General features: G+C 38.4%; 2 protein-coding genes across 3 annotated transcripts in view; both read right to left on the bottom strand.

Annotated features, from left to right (window-relative positions):
• The window catches only part of ctc1 (CTS telomere maintenance complex component 1), a 25221-nt gene extending 8959 nt beyond the window's left edge, over positions 1–16262 (bottom strand). The window contains exons 1-17 of one of the 2 annotated variants that reach the window (XM_079400144.1): positions 16082–16262; positions 14740–14900; positions 13766–14003; positions 12409–12614; positions 12199–12331; positions 10533–10871; positions 9435–9563; positions 9094–9317; positions 8695–8845; positions 6099–6453; positions 5244–5358; positions 3765–4098; positions 2811–2900; positions 2459–2587; positions 1176–1222; positions 992–1098; positions 743–908 (exon numbers count right to left, since the gene is read on the bottom strand). In XM_079400144.1, the coding sequence (XP_079256270.1) occupies positions 743–908; positions 992–1098; positions 1176–1222; positions 2459–2587; positions 2811–2900; positions 3765–4098; positions 5244–5358; positions 6099–6453; positions 8695–8845; positions 9094–9317; positions 9435–9563; positions 10533–10871; positions 12199–12331; positions 12409–12614; positions 13766–14003; positions 14740–14900; positions 16082–16123 (2966 nt within the window). In that variant the 5' untranslated portion in view covers positions 16124–16262. Of the gene's footprint in view, positions 1–742; positions 909–991; positions 1099–1175; positions 1223–2458; positions 2588–2810; positions 2901–3764; positions 4099–5243; positions 5359–6098; positions 6454–8694; positions 8846–9093; positions 9318–9434; positions 9564–10532; positions 10872–12198; positions 12332–12408; positions 12615–13765; positions 14004–14739; positions 14901–14944; positions 15329–16081 lie in introns of those variants that run through there. The other variant, XM_079400143.1, reaches the window with a different exon arrangement.
• LOC306859227 (coiled-coil domain-containing protein 171-like) overlaps positions 1–21339 on the bottom strand; it is a 472225-nt gene that overhangs the window by 249866 nt on the left and 201020 nt on the right. The gene's annotated exons all lie outside the window — the stretch shown is intronic.

The raw sequence follows: 21339 nt of genomic DNA, 5'->3' as shown, positions 1-21339 counted from the left end.
TATTTATTATTTTCTTTATTTAATTTTAACTTTATTGTTTATTCTATTGCTTCTATATATATATATATATATATATATATATATATATATATATTTTACACATGTATTTATATATATATATATATATATATATATATATATATATATATATATATATATATATATATATTACATATTTATTCATGTTAACTTTTATTATTATTTTATTATTAATATATTAACTTGTTTTGTGTTTCTTACATTTCTGTCTCTTGTATGATTATCAGGGCTGGTGTTGCATATAATTTGTTTATCATAGATAAAAGTCTAAATTTAATTAAAAATCAATGGTATTTGGTTATCAAGCCCTTTTTTATTAGTTTTTTTTATATTAATGCATTTATTTCATATTTATTCACACATGCATTTACTTCCTTATTTAAATTTTATTTATTTATTTGTTTTTGTGTTTATTTTTTACATTTCCGTCACTTGTATGATAATCAGGTAGACAGATATTATAATCGATTGATTATAGACTAAGTGTAAACTTTTTAAAAATCAACTGTTTTTGCTTTAAGCCATTTATTAATTTATTAATTTTCCAATTGATACATTTATTTATTTAGATTTTTGCAGGTTTGTCCTCCGTGGAGCTGGGTACAGTTAAAACATTTAGCAACAATATAAACAATCCCAGAGCTGATATCTGCTATATATTTGAGTGTATAAAGCACTGTTAATGAGAGCATCTCAAACTAACTTGGAGACTCTGCGCTGAACGTGACGAACAGAAACCGTGGCTCCAGCGATCAGACCGAGTGTGTATGGACCACATGACAGATCCACATACACATCGATCACATGACCGGGACAATCAGCGTCCTGCACGGTCAAACGCACCCGCAGATCCTGCTCAACGCTTGCATCTGGATATTTACAGAGAGGGAAACATCTGGTTTAACCACAGCGACTCAGTCAGCAGAGAGAGAAACTGCAGGCGGGGCCAAACCTTCAGCTGCTGTCAGTGATTGGATCTTGGGTTTGGTTCCGCTGTCCTCCTGTAATGTGATTCGCTGAGTAATGATTCCACAGAAGGAGACGATCTCAGGGACGGAGCTATAAAACACAAACCGTGACTGAGAGATGATGCTGATGTATTCAGAGCTAAAGATGTTTAGTGTGACGATCATCACCTGCTGTGAAGAACTTCAGACACGCTCATGAGCGCAGGAACACCTGCCTGAGGACACAGCACAGGTTAAAGCTCACAAACAATCAACATATGTGTGTGTGTGTGTGTTTGTACCAGTTTTTCTATGCAGGTGGGGACTTAAACCTGAATACACACAGACTCATGGGGAGTTGTGTGTGTGTGTGTGTAAGTGTGAGTATGAGTGTGTGTGTGTGTGTGTGTGTGTGTGTGTGTGTGTGTGTGTGAATGTGTCTGTGTGTGAGTGAGTGCGTGTGTCTGTGTGTGTGTGAGTGAGTGCATGTGAGTGAGTGAGTGAGTGTGTGCATGTGTCTGTGAGCACGTGTCTGAGTGTGTGTCTGTGAGCATGTGTCTGAGTGTGTCTGTGAGCATGTGTCTGAGTGTGTGTGTGTGTGTGAATGTGTCTGTGTGTGAGTGAGTGCGTGTGAGTGAGTGAGTGTGTGCATGTGTCTGTGAGCACGTGTCTGAGTGTGTGTCTGTGAGCATGTGTCTGAGTGTGTCTGTGAGCATGTGTCTGAGTGTGTGTGTGTGCGCGAATGTGTCTGTGTGTGAGTTTGTGTGTGTGTGTGAGTGCGTGCGAATGTGTCTGTGTGTGAGTGTGTGTCTGAGCGTGTGTGTGTGTGAGTGCGAATGTGTCTGTGTGTGAGTGAGTGCGTGCGAATGTGTCTGTGTGTGAGTGTGTGTCTGAGCGTGTGTGTGTGTGTGAGTGCGAATGTGTCTGTGTGTGAGTGAGTGCGTGCGAATGTGTCTGTGTGTGAGTGTGTGTCTGAGCGTGTGCGTGTGTGTGTGAGTGCGAATGTGTCTGTGTGAGTGAGTGCGTGCGAATGTGTCTGTGTGTGTGTGAGTGAGTGAGTGCGTGCATGTGTCTGTGTGTGTGAGCATGTGTCTGAGTGTGTCTGTGTGTGTGTGTGTGTGTGTGTGTGCGAATGTGTCTGTGTGTGTGAGCTTGTGTCTGAGTGTGTGTGAGTGAGTGAGTGAGTGAGTGAGTGCGTGCATGTGTCTGTGTGTGTGAGCATGTGTCTGAGTGTGTCTGTGTGTGTCTGTGTGTGTGTGTGAGTGTGTGTGTGTGTGCGTGCATGTGTCTGTGTGTGTGAGCATGTGTCTGAGTGTGTCTGTGTGTGTGTGTGAGTGTGTGTGTGTGTGCGTGCATGTGTCTGTGTGCGTGAGCATGTGTCTGAGCGTGTGTGTGTGTGTGTGTGTGTGTGTGTGAATGTGTCTGTGTGTGAGTGTGTGTGTGCGTGTGCATGTGCCTGAGTGTGTGTGTACCTGTGTGTCTGGCAGCTCTTCAGTGATCATGTGAATACGCCACTCTGGCTGCAGCAGGAGGGCGGGGCTACTGAGCTGCGTGACTCCGCCCCTTGCTGAAACCCCCTTGGCTTTTAACACACTCACATCCTGAGAGACAAAGAAAGAGAGAGAGAGAGAGAGAGAGAGAGAGAGAGAGAGATGTTAAAAAGACAGAACTGTGATTGACGGCTGTACCTGTCAGTCAGATGGTCTCTTCCTGTTAAAGTGTCTCCCAAAGCCAGTGTCTCCCAAAGTCAGACATCAGACTTTGGGAGACACTGAAGCGGTGTGTGTGTCTCTCTGTCTGTGTGTGTGTGTGTGTGTGTGGTACCTCAGTGTTGCGTGCGATTATTCTGTACACACATCCAGGATGAAGGACGGAGAACCAGCGAACACATGAACCCATGAAGTGCAGCTCAATCTGCAGAACACACACAGATTCACATTCAATCCCATCATCCTCCTCTAAACTCCAGACTTACTCATACTAATGATCTGTTATCAGGTCTGTAATACTCTAAAGAGGCTCCAAAGACCAGATGATCTCAATTTTGCTAGACTTGCTTGCTGTTCACCTTTACATAATGATAATAATAATAATAATAATAGCAAAAATAACAATTAACAAAATAAACTCTTAATAAATTATAAATAAAATAAAACATTAATAACAGCAATAATAATAATATTAATAATAAAATAAAATACAATTAATGTATTCATAATGCATATTGTTTTGTTTTTTGTAATGTTATGATCATTTAGAGCCAAACTGCAGAAGATAATTAAAGTCCAGATCAGTCTGCAATCATGGTTTATTGAATAAGTAAAGAATCAAACACTTTTCTATTGATCTGTTATTGTTTTCTATTGATCTGTTATTGGTTGTTTCTGTAAGACTGTGTCTCTAAAGAATAACAGCTGGTGTAGAACTTACTAGACATAAAACTGATATGAAATCAGCTGTCATCTTCCCAAATTAAGTTTTTTCCTTTTTAAGTATTCTAGATTCTGTCTCAATAGTTAAATTTTGGTCGTCAAAAAAACAATCAAATGCAAAGTAATGGAAAGCAATTGAAAAAAGGCACTACATGCAAATTTTTAAGTCATAACATGCAAATATATAATCGCCAGTGGCGACCTCAGCAAAAACTTCACTCGCAAATTAATATTTTTGGTCGCAAATGCACCCGTTTTAGTCGCAGTCTGGAGCCCTGCATGTGACAGATGAAATGCTCTGAAGATGACAGCTGGACTGTCTTGTGTTTGATGGTGTGCTGCTGACCTTCTGAGCGTCTCCGTGTCTCTCGTGCTCCTGCGGCCGGTGGTTTCTGGGGTCGTGGCTCCAGCGCTGAGCGTCTCCCAGACACACGGCTCTGCAGACGAAGCCCGGCTGCAGTCTGAGCTCGGCAGCCGAGCCATTCTGCAGCGTCACGCCCTGCTTGGACTCCAGTCTGAGCAGCAAACTCACGCACACCGCAGGGGTCAGAGGTCGCTCAGCCACTCTGGGTCTCTTAGCGCTCTCTCGGTCTGTCTGTCTGTCCTCCATCAGACAGTGGCTCATGGCAGCAGACGGACTGATGATGGTCAGATCATCCACACACAGCTGAAGATAAACCCTGAACACAGACACAGACACACACACAGACACCTGTATAAAGATCAGATTCCTACAAAAATGGGGGGGGGGTTCTCCAATTTGTTTTGTTTTTTCTTTCTTTTTTTTCGGGTTAAATTTTTCTGGATTCAGTTTAAATGGTTACATTCAGTTATAATCATATTTTTTTATATTGAAATTAAATAATTAAAATCATAAAACTCCATAAAAAAAATAAATTTTTAGGACCCTATGAAATCCCAAAAAATGTTTTCTTTTTTTTTCTGGATTCCACTATTTTCCATCTGAATTTTGTTTTTTAAGCAAAAATATTTAGGGTTGAATTTTGAAGTTTCATTTTTTTTCCCAAATTCCATTTTTTAATTAAATTTGAATAATCAAAAAGCATGCCTAATTAATTGAATTCATAATAATGTAATTTATTACACTAACAGGGCTCTAGGAAATGTTTTATTTTTTCTGAAATTATCTGTTGTCTGTTTTGATTGTTCTTGATTCATGATTTAATACAAATCATCAAAAATGGTTTTAAATCAAATAAAGGCATAAAACATTAACATTAAACACAAAAATAATTGTGATATTCCTTAAAAAAAGTTACATTTTTTAATTAAATTTCATTAAATTTATTTAAATTCATTTAAATCTCTTAAAATGTTGCTATTACCATGATAATATGTGATTATATGTACTCATTTACAATATATATGTCCTGAATATATGCACTCATTTGTGTGTGTGTGTGTATATATATGTGTGTGTGTGTGTGTGTGTGTGTTGTATAATGGCAGGTATGACAGGTATTACCAGGTGAAGGTGACTTTTCAGGACATTGCCCCATGTCCCCACTTTTCAAAACGCTTATAAATCATACAGAGTGAGTTTTTGGGGGAAAAGTAGAAATGCACAAAGTCTCCTGTGAGGGCTAAGTTTAGGTGTAGGGTTGGTGTAGGGCAATAGCACACACAGTTTGTACAGTATAAAAACCATTACGCCTATGGAATGCCCCAACTTTTCACAAAAACAAACGTGTGTGTGTGTGCGCGCGTGTGTGTGTATGCGTGTGTGTGCGCGCGTGTGTGTGTGTACCTGCAGTGTTTGTGTGTATGCGTGTGTGTGTGTGTGCGCGCGTGTGTGTGTGTGTACCTGCAGTGTTTGTGTGTGATGTAGTTCAGCTGATCCAGATGTTTCCAGGAAGGGAAATGTGTCTTCATGAATCTCTCCATGACTAATGTACACCGCCGCACACACACTAGACAACCTAAACACACACACACACACACACACACACACAATTACATCACAACTCAAGCAATAAGCCATAAGATCTTCAACCAACACTATGAACAGTGCAAAAAAACTGTTTATATGCAAATAAAAAAAACAGTTTAATCCTTGTTTTTAATCTTTTTTTTTTCAGTTTTATGTTCTTCAGTTAATTTTTTTGTAAATTTGTTATGTGCTCTAATAATTTGTGTTCTTTAAAATATTTTTATAATGGTTTTAATTTTATTTCAGTTAGTAATTTTAACACTTCAACTTAAAAACTACTTTATTTCACTTAGTTGCAAACAATTTCTAATTTTCATTTAGTTCAAGTTTCTCCATATAATATTTATATTTTGCATTATTCCATCTTCATTTCAATTAACAAAAGTGCTTTCTAATAATTTTGGTTAACTATAGCAACAAAAGTAGAAGCTGCTGTTTCACTCTGATATGCTTAATAGCAGGGCATGGCTTAATGCTGTATAAAGAACACAAATGCTCAATCATTAATTAAGGTAACACTTTATTTTAAGGTGTCCTTGTTAAATTTGTTACATGTACTTACTATTATAATAAATAATGCATAATTACATGCAAGTAAGCCAAACCCTCATCCTATCCCTAACCACAGAGTACATATAGTATCAGTATTTAAATGTGTAATTACACTGTAACAAGGACACCTTAAAATAAAGTATAACCATAATTAAATGAGCTGATACTAATCATTACCCTGCCAGGCGGTGTTGATGTGTGCGATTCTGTGTCCTGATTGGTGTGCTGAGACACACAGGCAGTCGAGCGCGTGTGTTTGGTCTCTGAGCTGCAGTGTGGCTCGGGTCGAGTCCAGCTCCAGAACCCCCAGCAACAGCAGCGGCTCCGGGGACGCTTTCGTCAGCGGGACCTTGTGAACGGACCAGGACAGTGCCGCGTTCAGCTCCAGCGCCGTCATGTGAGCCGCTGACGCAGGCAGGAGAGACTCCAGCGAGAGCGACTCCAGCGAGAGCGACGCCCACACCTCACACCTCATCCAATCAGACAGCTGCCTCAGCGACCACAGCGCCGCAGACGGCCACCACACACAAAACTGACAGAGACAGACCATTACTACACACACTCATTTCAAATCATTCAGTCAGGGTTTAAAAGGAGGAATGCAATTTTTAATTAACAAATAACTAACGAATAAGTTATTAACAATCAAATTAATTGTTAATATTGTTTCTGCAAAACACATTTTCTCCATTGGTTATATGTTTTCCACTATCAATAGACTGATGTGTGTTACCATGGTAAAAGTGCTTGTGTGTGTGTGTAGTATGTGCATGTTACTGTGGTAACAGGGCATGTGTGTTTGTTACCATGGTAACGGAGCATGTGTGAGTTACTGTGGTAACGGAACATGTGGGAGTTACTGTGGTAACGGGGCGTGTGTGTGTGTGTGTGTGTGTGTGTGTGTGTGTGTGTGTGTTACTGTGGTAACGGGGTATGTGTGAGTTACTGTGGTAAGGGGGTATGTGTGAGTTACTGTGGTAACAGGTCATATGTGTGTGTTACTGTGGTAACGGAGCATGTGTGAGTTACTGTGGTAACGGGGCATGTGTGAGTTACTGTGGTAACGGGGCATGTGTGAGTTACTGTGGTAACCGTTCATATGTGCATGTTACTGTGGTAATGGAGCATGTGTGTTACTGTGGTAACGGGTCATGTGTGAGTTACTGTGGTAACGGGTCATGTGTGAGTTACTGTGGTAACGGGCATGTGTGAGTTACTGTTGTAACGGGGCATGTGTGAGTTACTGTGGTAACGGGTTGAGTTACTGTGGTAACGGGGCATGTGTGAGTTACTGTGGTAACAGGTCATACATGTCTGTTACTGTGGTAACGGTGCATGTGTGTGTGTTACTGTGGTAACGGAGCATGTGTGTTAGCATGTGGGAGTTACTGTGGTAACGGAGCATGTGTGTGTGTGTTAGCATGTGGGAGTTACTGTGGTAATGGGGCATGTGTGTGTGTGTTACTGTGATAACGGAGCATGTGTGTGTGTGTTAGCATGTGGGAGTTACTGTGGTAACGGGGCATGTGTGTGTGTTACTGTGATAACGGAGCATGTGTGTGTTACTGTGGTAACGGAGCATGTGTGAGTTACTGTGGTAATGGAGCATGTGTGAGTTACTGTGGTAACGGGCATGTGTGAGTTACTGTGGTAACGGGCATGTGTGAGTTACTGTGGTAACGGGCATGTGTGTGTTACTGTGGTAATGGAGCATGTGTGTGTGTGTGTGTTACTGTGGTAACGGGGTATGTGTGAGTTACTGTGGTAACGGGGCATGTGTGAGTTACTGTAGTAACAGGTCATACGTGTGTGTTACTGTGGTAACGGAGCATGTGTGTGTGTTACTGTGGTAACGGGGCATGTGTGAGTTACTGTGGTAACAGGTCATATGTGTGTGTGTTTGTGTGTGTGTGTGTGTGTGTGTGTGTGTGTGTGTGTGTGTGTGTGTGTGTGTTACTGTGGTAATGGAGCATGTGTGTGTTACTGTGGTAACGGAGCATGTGTGTGTGTTACTGTGGTAACGGGGCATGTGTGCGTTACTGTGGTAACAGGTCATATGTGTGTGTGTGTGTTACTGTGGTAATGGAGCATGTGTGTGTTACTGTGGTAACGGAGCATGTGTGAGTTACTGTGGTGACAGGTCATATGTGTGAGTTACTGTGGTAACAGGTCATACGTGTCTGTTACTGTGGTAACGGAGCATGTGTGTGTGTTACTGTGGTAAAGGATCATGTGTGAGTTACTGTGGTAACATAACGGGGCATGTGTGTGTGTTACTGTGGTAACAGGACATGTGTGTGTGTGTTACTGTGGTAACGGAGCGTGTGTGTGTGTGTGTGTGTGTTACTGTGGTAACAGGTCATATGTGTGTGTTACTGTGGTAACGGGGAATGTGTGAGTTACTGTGGTAACAGTTCATATGTGTGTGTTACTGTGGTAACGGAGCGGTGTGTGTTACTGTGATAACAGGTAATATGTGTGTGTTACTGTGGTAACAGGGTATGTGTGTGTTACTGTGGCAACAGGTCATACGTGTGTGTTACTGTGGTAATGGAGCATGTGTGAGTTACTGTGGTAACGGGGCATGTGTGAGTTACTGTGGTAACAGGTCATATGTTGGTGTTACTGTGGTAACGGAGCATGTGTGTGTGTGTTACTGTGGTAACAGGAAATATGTGTGTGTTACTGTGGTAACGGAGCGTGTGTGTGTTCCTGTGGTAACAGGGTATGTGTGTTTGTAAGCTATGGTGATAACAGGGTGTGAGTGCGTTACCGTGGTAACAGGGCACTGGTGTGGCTCCTGTATCATCTCTCTGTAAATATTTCTCTCTTTTTGTGTCTTCTGTTCAGCGTCACACACAAAGTCCAGCAGCCGCTCGGCGACAACACACACACGCTCCGCTCTCACCCAGCGAGGACACAACCTGACACACACACACACAGAGGTTAATAACATGACACTGACTGTAAAACTACAGTATTTGGGGAATCATTTGAGGGGGAAAATCTAATTGTGATTTTTCTGATAAAAATTGTGATTGTGATGTAAATCTTAACATTTTATAAACAAATTCAGAAATTAAATTTTATACAAAAAATTCAATAACAATACTACTATTTATAATTTTCAAACTTTAAAGCATCAAGGCTTTATTGCGTTTTCTTCACTCACCTCTCAGCGACGGCGTTCTGACAGTAGCACAGCCAGAGATACTGCGACGCGCCCAGATTCTTCTCCAGCAGGAGGCACTGCAGCGGCCCGTGAGACCGCTGTACCTCCACCTTTGAACTCAGGCGGCTGAAGGCAGTGATCTGCAGGCTGGATCGCAGACACGCGCACAGAACCACACGCGGAGCAAACGGGGAAGCGTGGTACATGAAGTGAACATTGTGAAGCTGAAGGCAAACACCACAGAAACATTCACTGCTGTTTTGTTTAAAGCCTTTAAAACAGTGTCTTATTCACAGAAATAATGAATCCGCTACTGAATTTTGTGATGACATCACACTCACCTGAATCTCCGCCCCTGGCCTCAAGCCGCTGCCCCATTTCTGAGCCGGCTGATAGGCCAGACAAAGCCCCACCTGTCCGTCAATCTCATAAAGCCCTGCCTCCGCGTTCAAGATTTTTGTGACTGTGCCCTGTCAATCAGACACAGTTACTACAGAAACCAGTCACAGCACAGGTCAAAGGTCACACCTATTTGCTTTAAGGACATTTTTAATTTTTCCACATATATATGAATATGAAATAAGCGTGTCCTGCAATATTTCATTACTTCACAACTATTTTAAGCACTATTTTCGGTAACACTTTAAAATAAGGTTCATTAGTTAACTACATTAGTTCACATGAATAAGAATAAACAATACTTCTACAGCATCTATTAATCTTAGTTAATGTTAATTTCAGCATTTACTAATGCATTATTAAAATCATAAGTTGTTTGTTAACATTAGTTAATGCACTGTGAACTAACATCAATAAACAATGAACAACTGTATTTTTATTAACTAACATTAACAAAGCTTAATAAATAGTGTAATGAAATTAATTGTTCGTTCATGTTTGTTAATACATTAACTAATGTTAACAAGTGACACCTTATTGTAAAGTGTTCCTGTATTTTCTCATAAATGCCTTATTCTTTTAAAATCTTATTGGGGGGGGGGGCTTGTTTTACCTAAATGTTTTGATTATACTGTATATAAATAATACTATATAATAATAATAATAAAACTACTGAACAAAAGTATAAAAATTAATAAAAATCAAACAAATAAATTAATTAATTTGTAATAAAATAAATAAATAAATGCACTGTAAAATAAAAAAAGAGAGATAATTTAAGAAAAATCACTTTGAAACACACAGGGCATGTATTTATTTGATTAAGTTGCAGTCTTTGCAATTTCAGGTTTATTTCAATTGACCATCCCGCTTTATTCTATAGTATATTTATGTATTTATTTTTATATGGTTTTATTTTAATAAGTTTATCATGTTTATCTATCATATAGCAATGCTTTTATTTACCTTTTTTTAAAACACAGAATGCAATGCAAAATAATATAAATTAATTATTTCTAGTTATTTGTAGTTTCTAGTACCTTAAAGCTGATGAGTGTGGAGCGTTTCACTCTGACTGCAGGACCGGAGCCGGACGCTGTACCTGAGTGCAGGTGTGTGTCAGCGGTGTGTGTGTCAGCGGTGTGTGTGTCAGCGGTGTGTGTGTCAGCGGTGTGTGTGTCAGTGGTGAGGGAGTCTGTGTGTGTGTCTGGATCCTCTGAGTTCTCCTGGTTCTGCAGGTGCAGATGGAGGCGTGATTGACAGCTGTCCGTCAGCACGCACCGGCCCTCCAGGCCCTGCAGTGAACACACACGCAGAGACGAGAGCCACACGCTCTGGCCGACACACACACACTGCCTCCAGTACTGATGCTTGGCTTCCTGACACACAGAACAGACCAACAAACACCCGATCAAACAGAAAGATCAGAATATAGATCACTAATATTTACTCAATTAGGTGGAAAAGCATGAATATTTGTTACATTTTATGGGTCAAAATTATCAATTCTTTTATGCCAAAAATCATTAGGATATTAAGATCATGTTCCATGAAGATATTTAGTAAATCTCCTACCGTAAATATATCAAAACTTCATTTTTGATTAGTAATATGCATTGCTAAGAACTTCATTTGAACAACTTTAAAGGAGATTTTCTCAATATTTAGATTTTTTTGCTCCCTCAGATTCCAGATTTTCAAATAGTTGTATCTCAGACAAATATTGTCCTATCATAACAAACCATACATCAATGGAAAGATTATTTATTCAGCTTCAGATGATGTATAAAAAAGACTGGTTTTGTGGTCCAGGGTCACATATGTAATGCAATCTAGGAAAACTCACCACATGGTGAAATTTTACCTATTATAGGTTTAACATATAAAATACCATATAAAAGTTTTATAGGTTCAAGCCATTTCCAAAACTGTTTTTATTTCGTCCATAGCTTGAATGTAACAAAAGTTATAGCTATCTGAAGTTGACTGATAGCTATGATTTTCAAGAATATATATATATATATATATATATATATATATAAAATACAATGATTACATTTTTGTTGTCAGCCAAATAACAATTTCCTCATGTGTCACCACAGTTAATTAAAAATAACATGCATAGAATATATTATGTATAATGTCATGAATAGATATAGATTATATTTTAATAGGAAACAAATTACAGTGCTGTTATTGTTAAATAAAGGTCAAAATAAAACAAATACATTTTACTTTTTTTTTTTTTAAATACAGATTTTGGGGGGGTAATTTAAATAAAGCTGAAATAAACCAAATATAATACATATAAATATAATAAATGCTACTTAATAACTTATATAAAGTAAAACTTACATAAAAAACGAAATTAAGAAATACTGCTCTGGCGACTAACTAAAATAAGCTTAAGTCCTATAATTAATAAAACTACAACTAAATAAAAAATAAAAGTGAAAGCTATATAGAAATATTTAACAGCAACAAAAAACTAACAAAATGGACAAAAGCACATCACTTAAACTTGAACAGCAAAAATGTAAATATTAAATAAAGACTATAACAGCACATAAACAATACTCCAGTTCATTCATCTGACCAGTAATTCAACAGCAATAACAAATCATGATTTATCTTTGTTCAGATTCATCATCAGAGTCAGAGCTGGGGTAAGATATGATATCTGTGGGATTATTTGTTTATACTGACCGTGATGAACACAGGCACCGAAGACCCGTCTTCACTGAGGACGAGGCAGAAGAATCGTTTCCCACGGATCACCAGCAGAGGACAGACGACGCTCAGCCGGCCGCTGACACACACACACACCTGATCCTCACACCTGACACACACACACACAGAGCGTCACGCTCCTGATCAAACGCATGCGTGTCACGCTGGGAGCCGGATCCGCCTCACCTCTGTCTGAGGAGCTCAGCCGCCCGCGTCACGCTCATGACCTCACTCAGGGCTCCTCCGGGGTCAAAGGCCATGGCCTCCAGGGTCACACACACCGGAGGCTCCAGCAGCTCTAAGTAACCCGCCCCAGGTGCATTATGGGGGATGTAGTTCCATGAGGGAAACAGCATCAGCCTCCCCAGCCAGAGACAAGACGACTTCAGCATCTGCATCAGAAACAAGGAGATCCTCAAATCTACACAGCAGCAAACCCACTGTTTCCATCCATAAATATGCATTAATATTAATGCATAAAATCAACAGACAATAAGTCTTTTCACATCTGAGTAATGGATTTAAAGCACAGATTTTATGGTCAAAAGCGATAAATAAATGAGAATAAAAGTTGAATAAAGATTATTGGAGTATGTTTGCCAAATTTAATATTTATATAGTTTTTCACTTTCATGTTTTAGTCAATGTGTCACTTGACATTTCTTTATAAATATTTGAGAAACTTACTAGCAATTACTCATTTGAAATTGCTTCCAAGTAAATCTAAGTAAAAAATCAAAGTAAACCCTACATCATTTTTTCTCAGCGTTTATGAAACATCATTAATGCTTTATAAAAAGTTTTTATTTATTAACATTAGTTAACATGAACTAACAAACTGAAAATTAAATGATATTAGTGCTGTCAAATTATTAATCGCATCCAAAATAATAGTTTTTGTTTATATAATATGTGTGTGTGTGTACTGTGTATATTTACTATGTATATATAAATAAAAACACAGCACACACACGTATATTATGTAAACAAAAACTTATTTTGGATGCGATTAATTGTTTTGACAACACTAGATTTAATGTACTTAATATGATTTATATACTACTATAGTATTAATATTTTTAATTAGATTTGTATTTAATATTTTCACCATATTTTTAGGTTGTTTTATTAGTTGATATTTTCATTATTATTATTATTTCTTTTTAAAATATTTCTATATCTATTGATTTATTTTGTCATTTTAAATAGGGTTTTAGTCATTTTCAGCAAACTATTTATACACCATTATATTATTTGTTAATTATAATTAACAAATGTCACATTTTCAGTTCTCATTTTAATTTTTGTTAATTTTTTAATTTGTTATCATTCATCATTACTATTAGTTTTTTATACTTCTATTTAATGTAATTTTTATCCATTTTAGTTATTAATTTTAGTTGTAATTTTAGTGTTTCAACATTATTCAACAACAGAAAGCAAGTTTTCATTAGAAACGACTTAATTTTTTAAGTTTGTTAACTTAAGTTTGTTTATCTTACATTTCTATTTTATGTCAATTAACAGGTAATAATTAGCTCACCGCACACACTAGGCTTCCTCCTGCGTCTCTCACCCTCCAGACGCCGTCACTGGTCCCCGCGGTCTGTCCATCACACAGACAGCCAATCAGAAGCAGGTTGTCCCGAGGGAGAGCTTTATAAGCAGGCAGCTTTAGCTCCGCCCCCCTGGCTTGTTCCCGGTAGTGGGCGGAGCTCCAGCGGAGGCTGCTGCAGCAGGCGGTCCTCTGATCACGGATCAGCTCCGACACAGACACAAACCTGACAGAAAACATGAGGATATTACAGCAAACAGACCACTGGTGTATGATGAAATGATGAAAACAAATGTGCTGAAGTGTGAAAACGATGCATTCAAGACGTGTCAGAAAAAATGACGAATTAAACCAAAGAGTCCAATAACAAGTGGGAAAGCATCTGTATTGACAGTAAATGTGGTTATATTTACATTTAGTCATTTAGCAAACGCTTTTATCCAAAGCGACTTACAAATGAGGACAATAGAAGCAATCAAAACCAACAAAAGAGCAACAACATGCAAGTGCTGTGATAAGTCTCAGTTAGCCTAAAAGTTTTTTTATATAATAAGTAAAAAGAAAACAAGTAGATAGAATAAGGGTCTTTTTTTAATTAAAAATAAAACAAGTCAAAAGAATAGAAAAAGAATAGAGAAGGCAAGTGTTAAATGCAAATAATGAAAAAGAATAGAAATAGAAATAGAGTGCAAGTGTTAGAGGCTCAAGTGTGTTTTCTGGTAATGCTCAGCTTGGTTATGAGTGCAATCCCTAACAGGGTTTCAAAAAGGTCTTAATTCACCCTTTCAATAATTTAAGATCATAAAAGGGGTCTTAAATCAAAACATCTGAGTGAAATAAAAAACAATTATCATTACAAATAAAACTAGTTCATCAGACGATATTCACCAAATCATTCACAGTTTTCCATCATGTGGAAAACTCATTAGAGAGTGAAGATCACAGCTGAGCACCAGACTCACCTGTAGCTGACAGGTAAATCAGTGTCTGAGCCGACGGCCGTCTGAACCTTCGACACAACGGCCAGAGACAGACGAGACACGGACAGACCCAGAGACGCATCGATGAGAGGAAGAAGCTGCTGCTGCACCGCCTCAAACACCCCAGAGAGCCAGCGCTGCTCCTGAAACACACACACATCATTACCACACACACACACACACACACACACACACACACACACACATCATTACCACACACACACACACACACACACACACACACACACACACACACACACATCATTACCATACACACACACACAACATTACCATACACACACACACACACATCATTACCATACACACACACACACACATCATTACCATACACACACACACACACACACACATCATTACCATACACACACACACACACACACACATCATTACCATACACACACACACACACACACACACACATCATTACCACACACACACACACACACACACACACACATCATTACCATACACACACACACAACATTACCATACACACACACACATCATTACCACACAGACACACACACAAACATCATTACCATACACACACACACACACACACACACACACACATTACCATACACACACACATCATTACCATACACACACACATCATTACCATACACACACACACACACATATGCACAGGTATAACACAGGTATATCTGCAGCAATAGACAACAATACATTGTATGGATCAAAATTATTGATTTTTCTTTTATGCCAAAAATCATTAGGATATTAAGATCATGTTCCATGAAGATATTTAGTGAATTTCCTACCGTAAATATATCAAAACTTCATTTTTGATTAGTAATATGTATTGCTAACTTCATTTGAACAACTTTAAAGGAGATTTTCTCAATATTTAGATTTTTTTGCTCCCTCAGATTCCAGATTTTCAAGATTTAAATCATTAGTATTTGGGATAAAACTAATAATCATAAACTGATTCTTGTGGTAAATATTCCGTTACACTGAATTATACTTTACTGCCTGCTTTCTGTAAATCATGATATAAATATATATATATATATATATATATATATAAAGTATATTTACTTTTTAGCACAGAAAACATTAGGTATAATTGATGTACATATAATTAGTAATAATACAATTAATCTTAACATAATTAAAAGATGTGTATTAGTGCATGTGTATAGTTTATATACATTACTATATTGCAATTACTATTGACGTATTTCAAATGTATAATAAAACATTCATACATACAGCAGACACACCTGTATTAGGATAAATTGATATTTTTCTAATTAAAAAGTGAGAGAGAAAGATGTACCGCTCTGCTCTGGTTTTTAAAGTGCTTTAGAAACTCCTCCATCCGTCTGGACACGAACACTCTTCCGCGGTCACTGCCACGATTATGTTTATTACAATATGAGCGCAAATATGAAATATTATCACCGCCGACCTGAAAGACGCGCGCGGAACGATTCCGCTCTTCTTCTGCGAGTGTTTTTGTGTGTGACGTCACGAGCGACGAGCGCGAGGCTTCTGGCGCCGCCAGGCGGAGCGGAGGAGAATCACACACACTTTTAATAATAATCTGTGTTAAACAACGATCAAGAAAACAAATCAAATCATTTTCGACTTTTATGTGCAGAGTTTGACCATTTTTTTTTATTTACAAATAGACCACAACGAGGAGTTACACTACTAGTTACATGACTTTTCCTTCACGCTCCAACAATTGCGTATCTTCCCCACAAAAGTCTTCTAAAATGTTACGAACAATATATTTCTGCCTCATAATTTCATCAAAATCCACTCTAGATCGCAGTCAGACGTTATTACACTAAACACTCAGTGATTAATAGTGACGGTTATATTAACCTCATTATTTTTTTTTTTAAAGTTAAAGTCGTGACGTATTGTCAAGTATGGTGACCCATACTCGAAATTGGTGCTCTGCGTTTAACCCATCCAAGTGCACACACACAGCAGTGAGTAGTGAACAAATGCACACACACACACACACACACACACACACCGTGAACACACACCCGGAGCAGTGGGCATTTATGCTGCGGCGCCCGGGGAGCAGTTGGGGGTTCGGTGCCTTGCTCAAGGGCACCTCAGTCGTGGTATTGAGGGTGGAGAGAGCGCTGGACATTCACTCCCCCCACCTACAATCCCTGCCGGCCCGAGACTCGAACCCACAACCTTTGGATTACGAGTCCGACTCTCTAACCATTAGGCCACGACTTCCCCACATTATCTGTCATGTGTAGCTTGAAGCTAATTTACGATTAAATTTGATGTATTTTATCAAAAGAAATCAATAGGTTCATAAGAAAATATTTAATTTTCTTCCAATAAATATTCCATATTCCAAGCTTGCCTGCTGCTCTGCTGACTTCATGTGCATGTGCAAATCATGAAAACAAATACTGGATTTTTGGACTTTTTTATGGACAGAAATTGTAATATTACTGAAAACTTATTAAAGTAATATTATTACTGTAACTAGCTACTGCCCAACACTGATAAGCATTCATTAGCAGGTGAGGGTTTGTGTTGGTTCCGCTTTAGTTGTTAATAAAAACAAATCATGCAATTTTATACCATCTATTTAGGTTTTCTTGACCTACGATGTACGAGGAAGCATAAATTGAGATGTACATATGATGTGGATATTGGAGTACATCTAAACTTGTTCAAAAAAATAATGATAGTAAAATTTAGCTTTTTTTTTTTAAATGTTAAACATGCTTCATTTTATTTTTTGCACCCTATAGAAATTGTATAATATACACCAAGTTTAGACAAAGTCAAAAATGTCTCGGCATCTTGGCATCCTTCAGTCTTTGAAACAAAACAAATTCGCCCCGTGGCTTCAAAAAAACGTCCTTGAAACAAAAACAACGTGTTGTATTTGTAGACGGTCCCTAACCCCGACTGGATGACTGTCTCTAACATCTTGCTTCATTAGTGCTGTTCACGTGTATCTCTATTGATTCTGTGGGACGTCCAGCACCGCAGGGACATTAACCCAAGGGCTGTATAGTGCATAAATACCAGATCGTGAATATAAAACCTCTAGCTTTCACTTTCTATGCTTTTTGATTTCTCAATCCAGATTTGATCAAACTAAGGCATGGCCATCAGGTGAGTTGACAATGGCCATTAATGTAATATCTGCATGCTTGCATGAGGACTTATATCCGCTTGATTTTGTTATGAACTTTGCATGAAACATAGTCTATATAATGAAAAGGATTCAGCCTGATTTAAGTTGCACCGTAACGCCCTCATCAGCAGGTGACTGAATGTTCAGCTTTCTGTTATGAAAACCAACCATGGGTTTACTGCAAATAAAACCAAAAAAACATGGTTATAGTTAAGCCACGGTAACCACAAATTAATCATGATTTTTCAACACCAACCATAGTTTAACCATGGTATATGTAGTAAAAACTGTTTATACAAATGGTAGTCAATATGCCAAAAAAACATGGTTACTACAATTTTACTACAATAAAACCATGGTTAATTTTCGTAAGGGCAATATCTAGGAGTAAAAATAATACATCTTACAATACAAAAATACTGCTAGGGTAGTATGAAAAACTCCTACCCTAAAAAAATAAAATTTTCTCCCTCAACTTCAAAATCATCCTGCATCGCTGCAGAAGTACCGACCCAGTGTTTACAAAGTGTACATGCAAAGATCAAAAAAAAAAAAAAAGGTAAAACAGTAATGTAGCATAATTTTTGAAGTTGGAGGAGAAAATGAAATGGGTTTGAGTATGAGTTTTTTGACATATCCTAACTGTCTTGAACCGGAGTGCACAGAGTATGCATGCACAAAACAAGCATTTGAGGTTAATAAGTATATAAATTGTACGTTTTTAGAAAATAACCGATCGCTGGATCAGACCCTTCTTCCTCGGCAGGGATTGTTTTGAGCCATTTGAAGCTGTATTAAATTTTATACTGCATTTTGGAAGTTCAAACTAAAAAATACTAGTCTAACGTAGAGTAAAACATTCTCAGTAAACAGTAATAAAATAAGAACAAATGATGTAATTACAAGCTATAGGACAAAAAAACAGAAAAAGGATCAATTAAATGTAAGATATTCAGGTGTGATTGCTGTGGATTATTAGGCTGCCGTCACTTTAAAGGGTTAGTTCCAGAGATGGGCACTCGAGTTAGTGACTCAGATTCAACCAGAAATGACTCCAGACTTGACTCGAGGAAAATGACTCATGAATATTTTAAAAGCAACTCGAGTCTTTTATCTTTAAATACTTGTATAACTGAGGCTACGTCCACACGAAGCCAGATTTCTCCCTATCCGATCTTTTTTTTTTGCCTCAAATTCCGTAAAAAACGGAGTCGTCTCAGGAAATATCTGCGTCCACACGGAATCACTGAAACCGACTGAAAACGATGTAGTACACATGCCAGACCAATATGTGGCGCTGTAATTCTGCCACAGAGATACACAAAAAAACAGAGAAGAAGACTTGGACCATGTGCGTAAACCTTGCGCGCTGAATATAAACTAACACACAAAGCAGAAGATTTTGCTTTAATAAAACTAATGAGCTCAGTAGGTTCTGCAGCACGAACACAGGCACGTAGTCTGACATTGTTGTTGTTGTTGTCGCTGTTATGTGACGCAGCGGTGTCTGATTAGGGGCGAGACGTGGGCTGATGACGTCATCGTTTCAGAAAATATACGGATTTGCCGTCCACACGAAAACATGAAAACGGCGTTTTCAAATTTATCCACCCTGGGACCCGGTTTCAAAAATGATCGGTTTCACTCTTCGAAAACGCCGGATTCGTGTGGACGAAACGCCTATACGGTAAAAAATGTATGCGTGTACAGAGAAACCCGTCTTCGTGTGGACGGGGCCTAAATAGTCTGTGGCAATGGGGAACAAGTGCGGACGTAATGACTGTAATAATGTGACAGGTGTGTGTAATGTGGCAGTTGAGTGGAGTTAGGGGAATGAAGTCCGGGAGGAAGGGAGATGGTGACCTCTGGTGGAGAAAGGCAGAACTGCAGAGCCCGGACTCATGACAATCATGCGACACTGAAGACTGGAGTAATGATGCTGAAAATACAGCTGCGCATCACAGAAATACATTACAGTTTAACACATATTCAAGAAAACAGTTATTTTAAATAGTAAAAATATTTCACAACGTTACTGCTTTTGCTATATTTTGGATGAAATAAATGCAGGCTTGGTGACCAGAAGAGAATCTTACTGTCCAAAAACTTTTGACTGGTAGTCTATGTAATGTTTTTGTTATGGAAAATTATATAAATTTTTGTACAAAATACAGCTCTTTAGATCTCTCTCTCTCTTTTTTTTTTTTTTAAATGATTGAATGAGTCAAAATTATTTTCACTGGTAATCAACATCACAGAAGCCATTCATAGACCTTACATTGTATTTGTCCCATTGAAGTCAAACCAGTGCAGTGCACTACTGTTACAGAAGAGGGACTGGGACAATGTGACTGAATAGTAAACAGGTATTTATTGACAGACTGCTGAGCAATGAGGATTGAAACCGGTAAGTGGCAATACAGGAAGTCTTCAGGAATCTGGAGAGATGTTAACTTGACTTTCTTTTGTTGACAGGAGACCACAGACAGGAACTGGACACACACCTCACCACGATGGCAAACAGGAAATGAATACAGGAGCTGACCAACTGGGGAATCGCTGGAGAACACACTTGGGAGAGAACAAGGTAGGCAAGTCGACAAGGAGGTAAGTATCAGGCATGGAGTTTGCGATAGCAATGGTAGTCCTCTTCACTAGAATGAGACCAGACACTGGAGTGCTGTGAGGTGTGTGTATTTGAGGAGTGCTTTATGAGTGTGCTGATGATGTAGGTGTGGGTAACTAGAAGATGTGTGGGTAACTGATGCAGGTGTGGGTAACTAGAATTCAGGTGAGGGAGTGCGCTGTGACTGGCTGGTGACAGAGCCTGGCCAATCTGTGGCAACTACTGACATAGCAAAGACAATATATTAAATTAATCTGGCACATTTAAATGAAAGCAAACTAAGAAAAAATAACTTAACACATACCAATTTTGACACTGCAAATCTACTTACGGTGTTGTCCTCAGGGGTTGTCATATGCCAGTTTTATGGTCCATTTTCACCGTGAGATTCTCCCTGCTACACACAGAAAAAAAATCTCTAGTTCTTTTGTAAACTAAGTACAAGCAGTGCTAAATAGATGCAATTTCATCCTAAAAGAAAGAAAATAATAATAGTAATTATGATTATAATAGTAATGTAACATCTTATAATGCTATGAGACATAAGCTGCATTTAAGCTTTGTACTTACTTGACGATCTGGATCTTGCAACCATGCTTTATATTGCTTTTTCCTAAAACCTTAAAGCAACAGAAAAGAATCGTCAGTTCCATCTCAAATCAGTAATACAATTAAATACAATACAATGTCCACAAGCCAGTACCTTTATGGCAATCACTCCATCTTAGTGCTACTTGGAATTGTACTCTTGCTTTGCAAGTACAACTTATACTCCATTGTC

Source organism: Barbus barbus (assembly GCF_936440315.1).
Source record: "Barbus barbus genome assembly, chromosome: 40".
In the NCBI taxonomy this organism is placed as follows: domain Eukaryota; kingdom Metazoa; phylum Chordata; class Actinopteri; order Cypriniformes; family Cyprinidae; genus Barbus; species Barbus barbus.
This window is presented reverse-complemented; position numbering and strand designations above follow the sequence as displayed.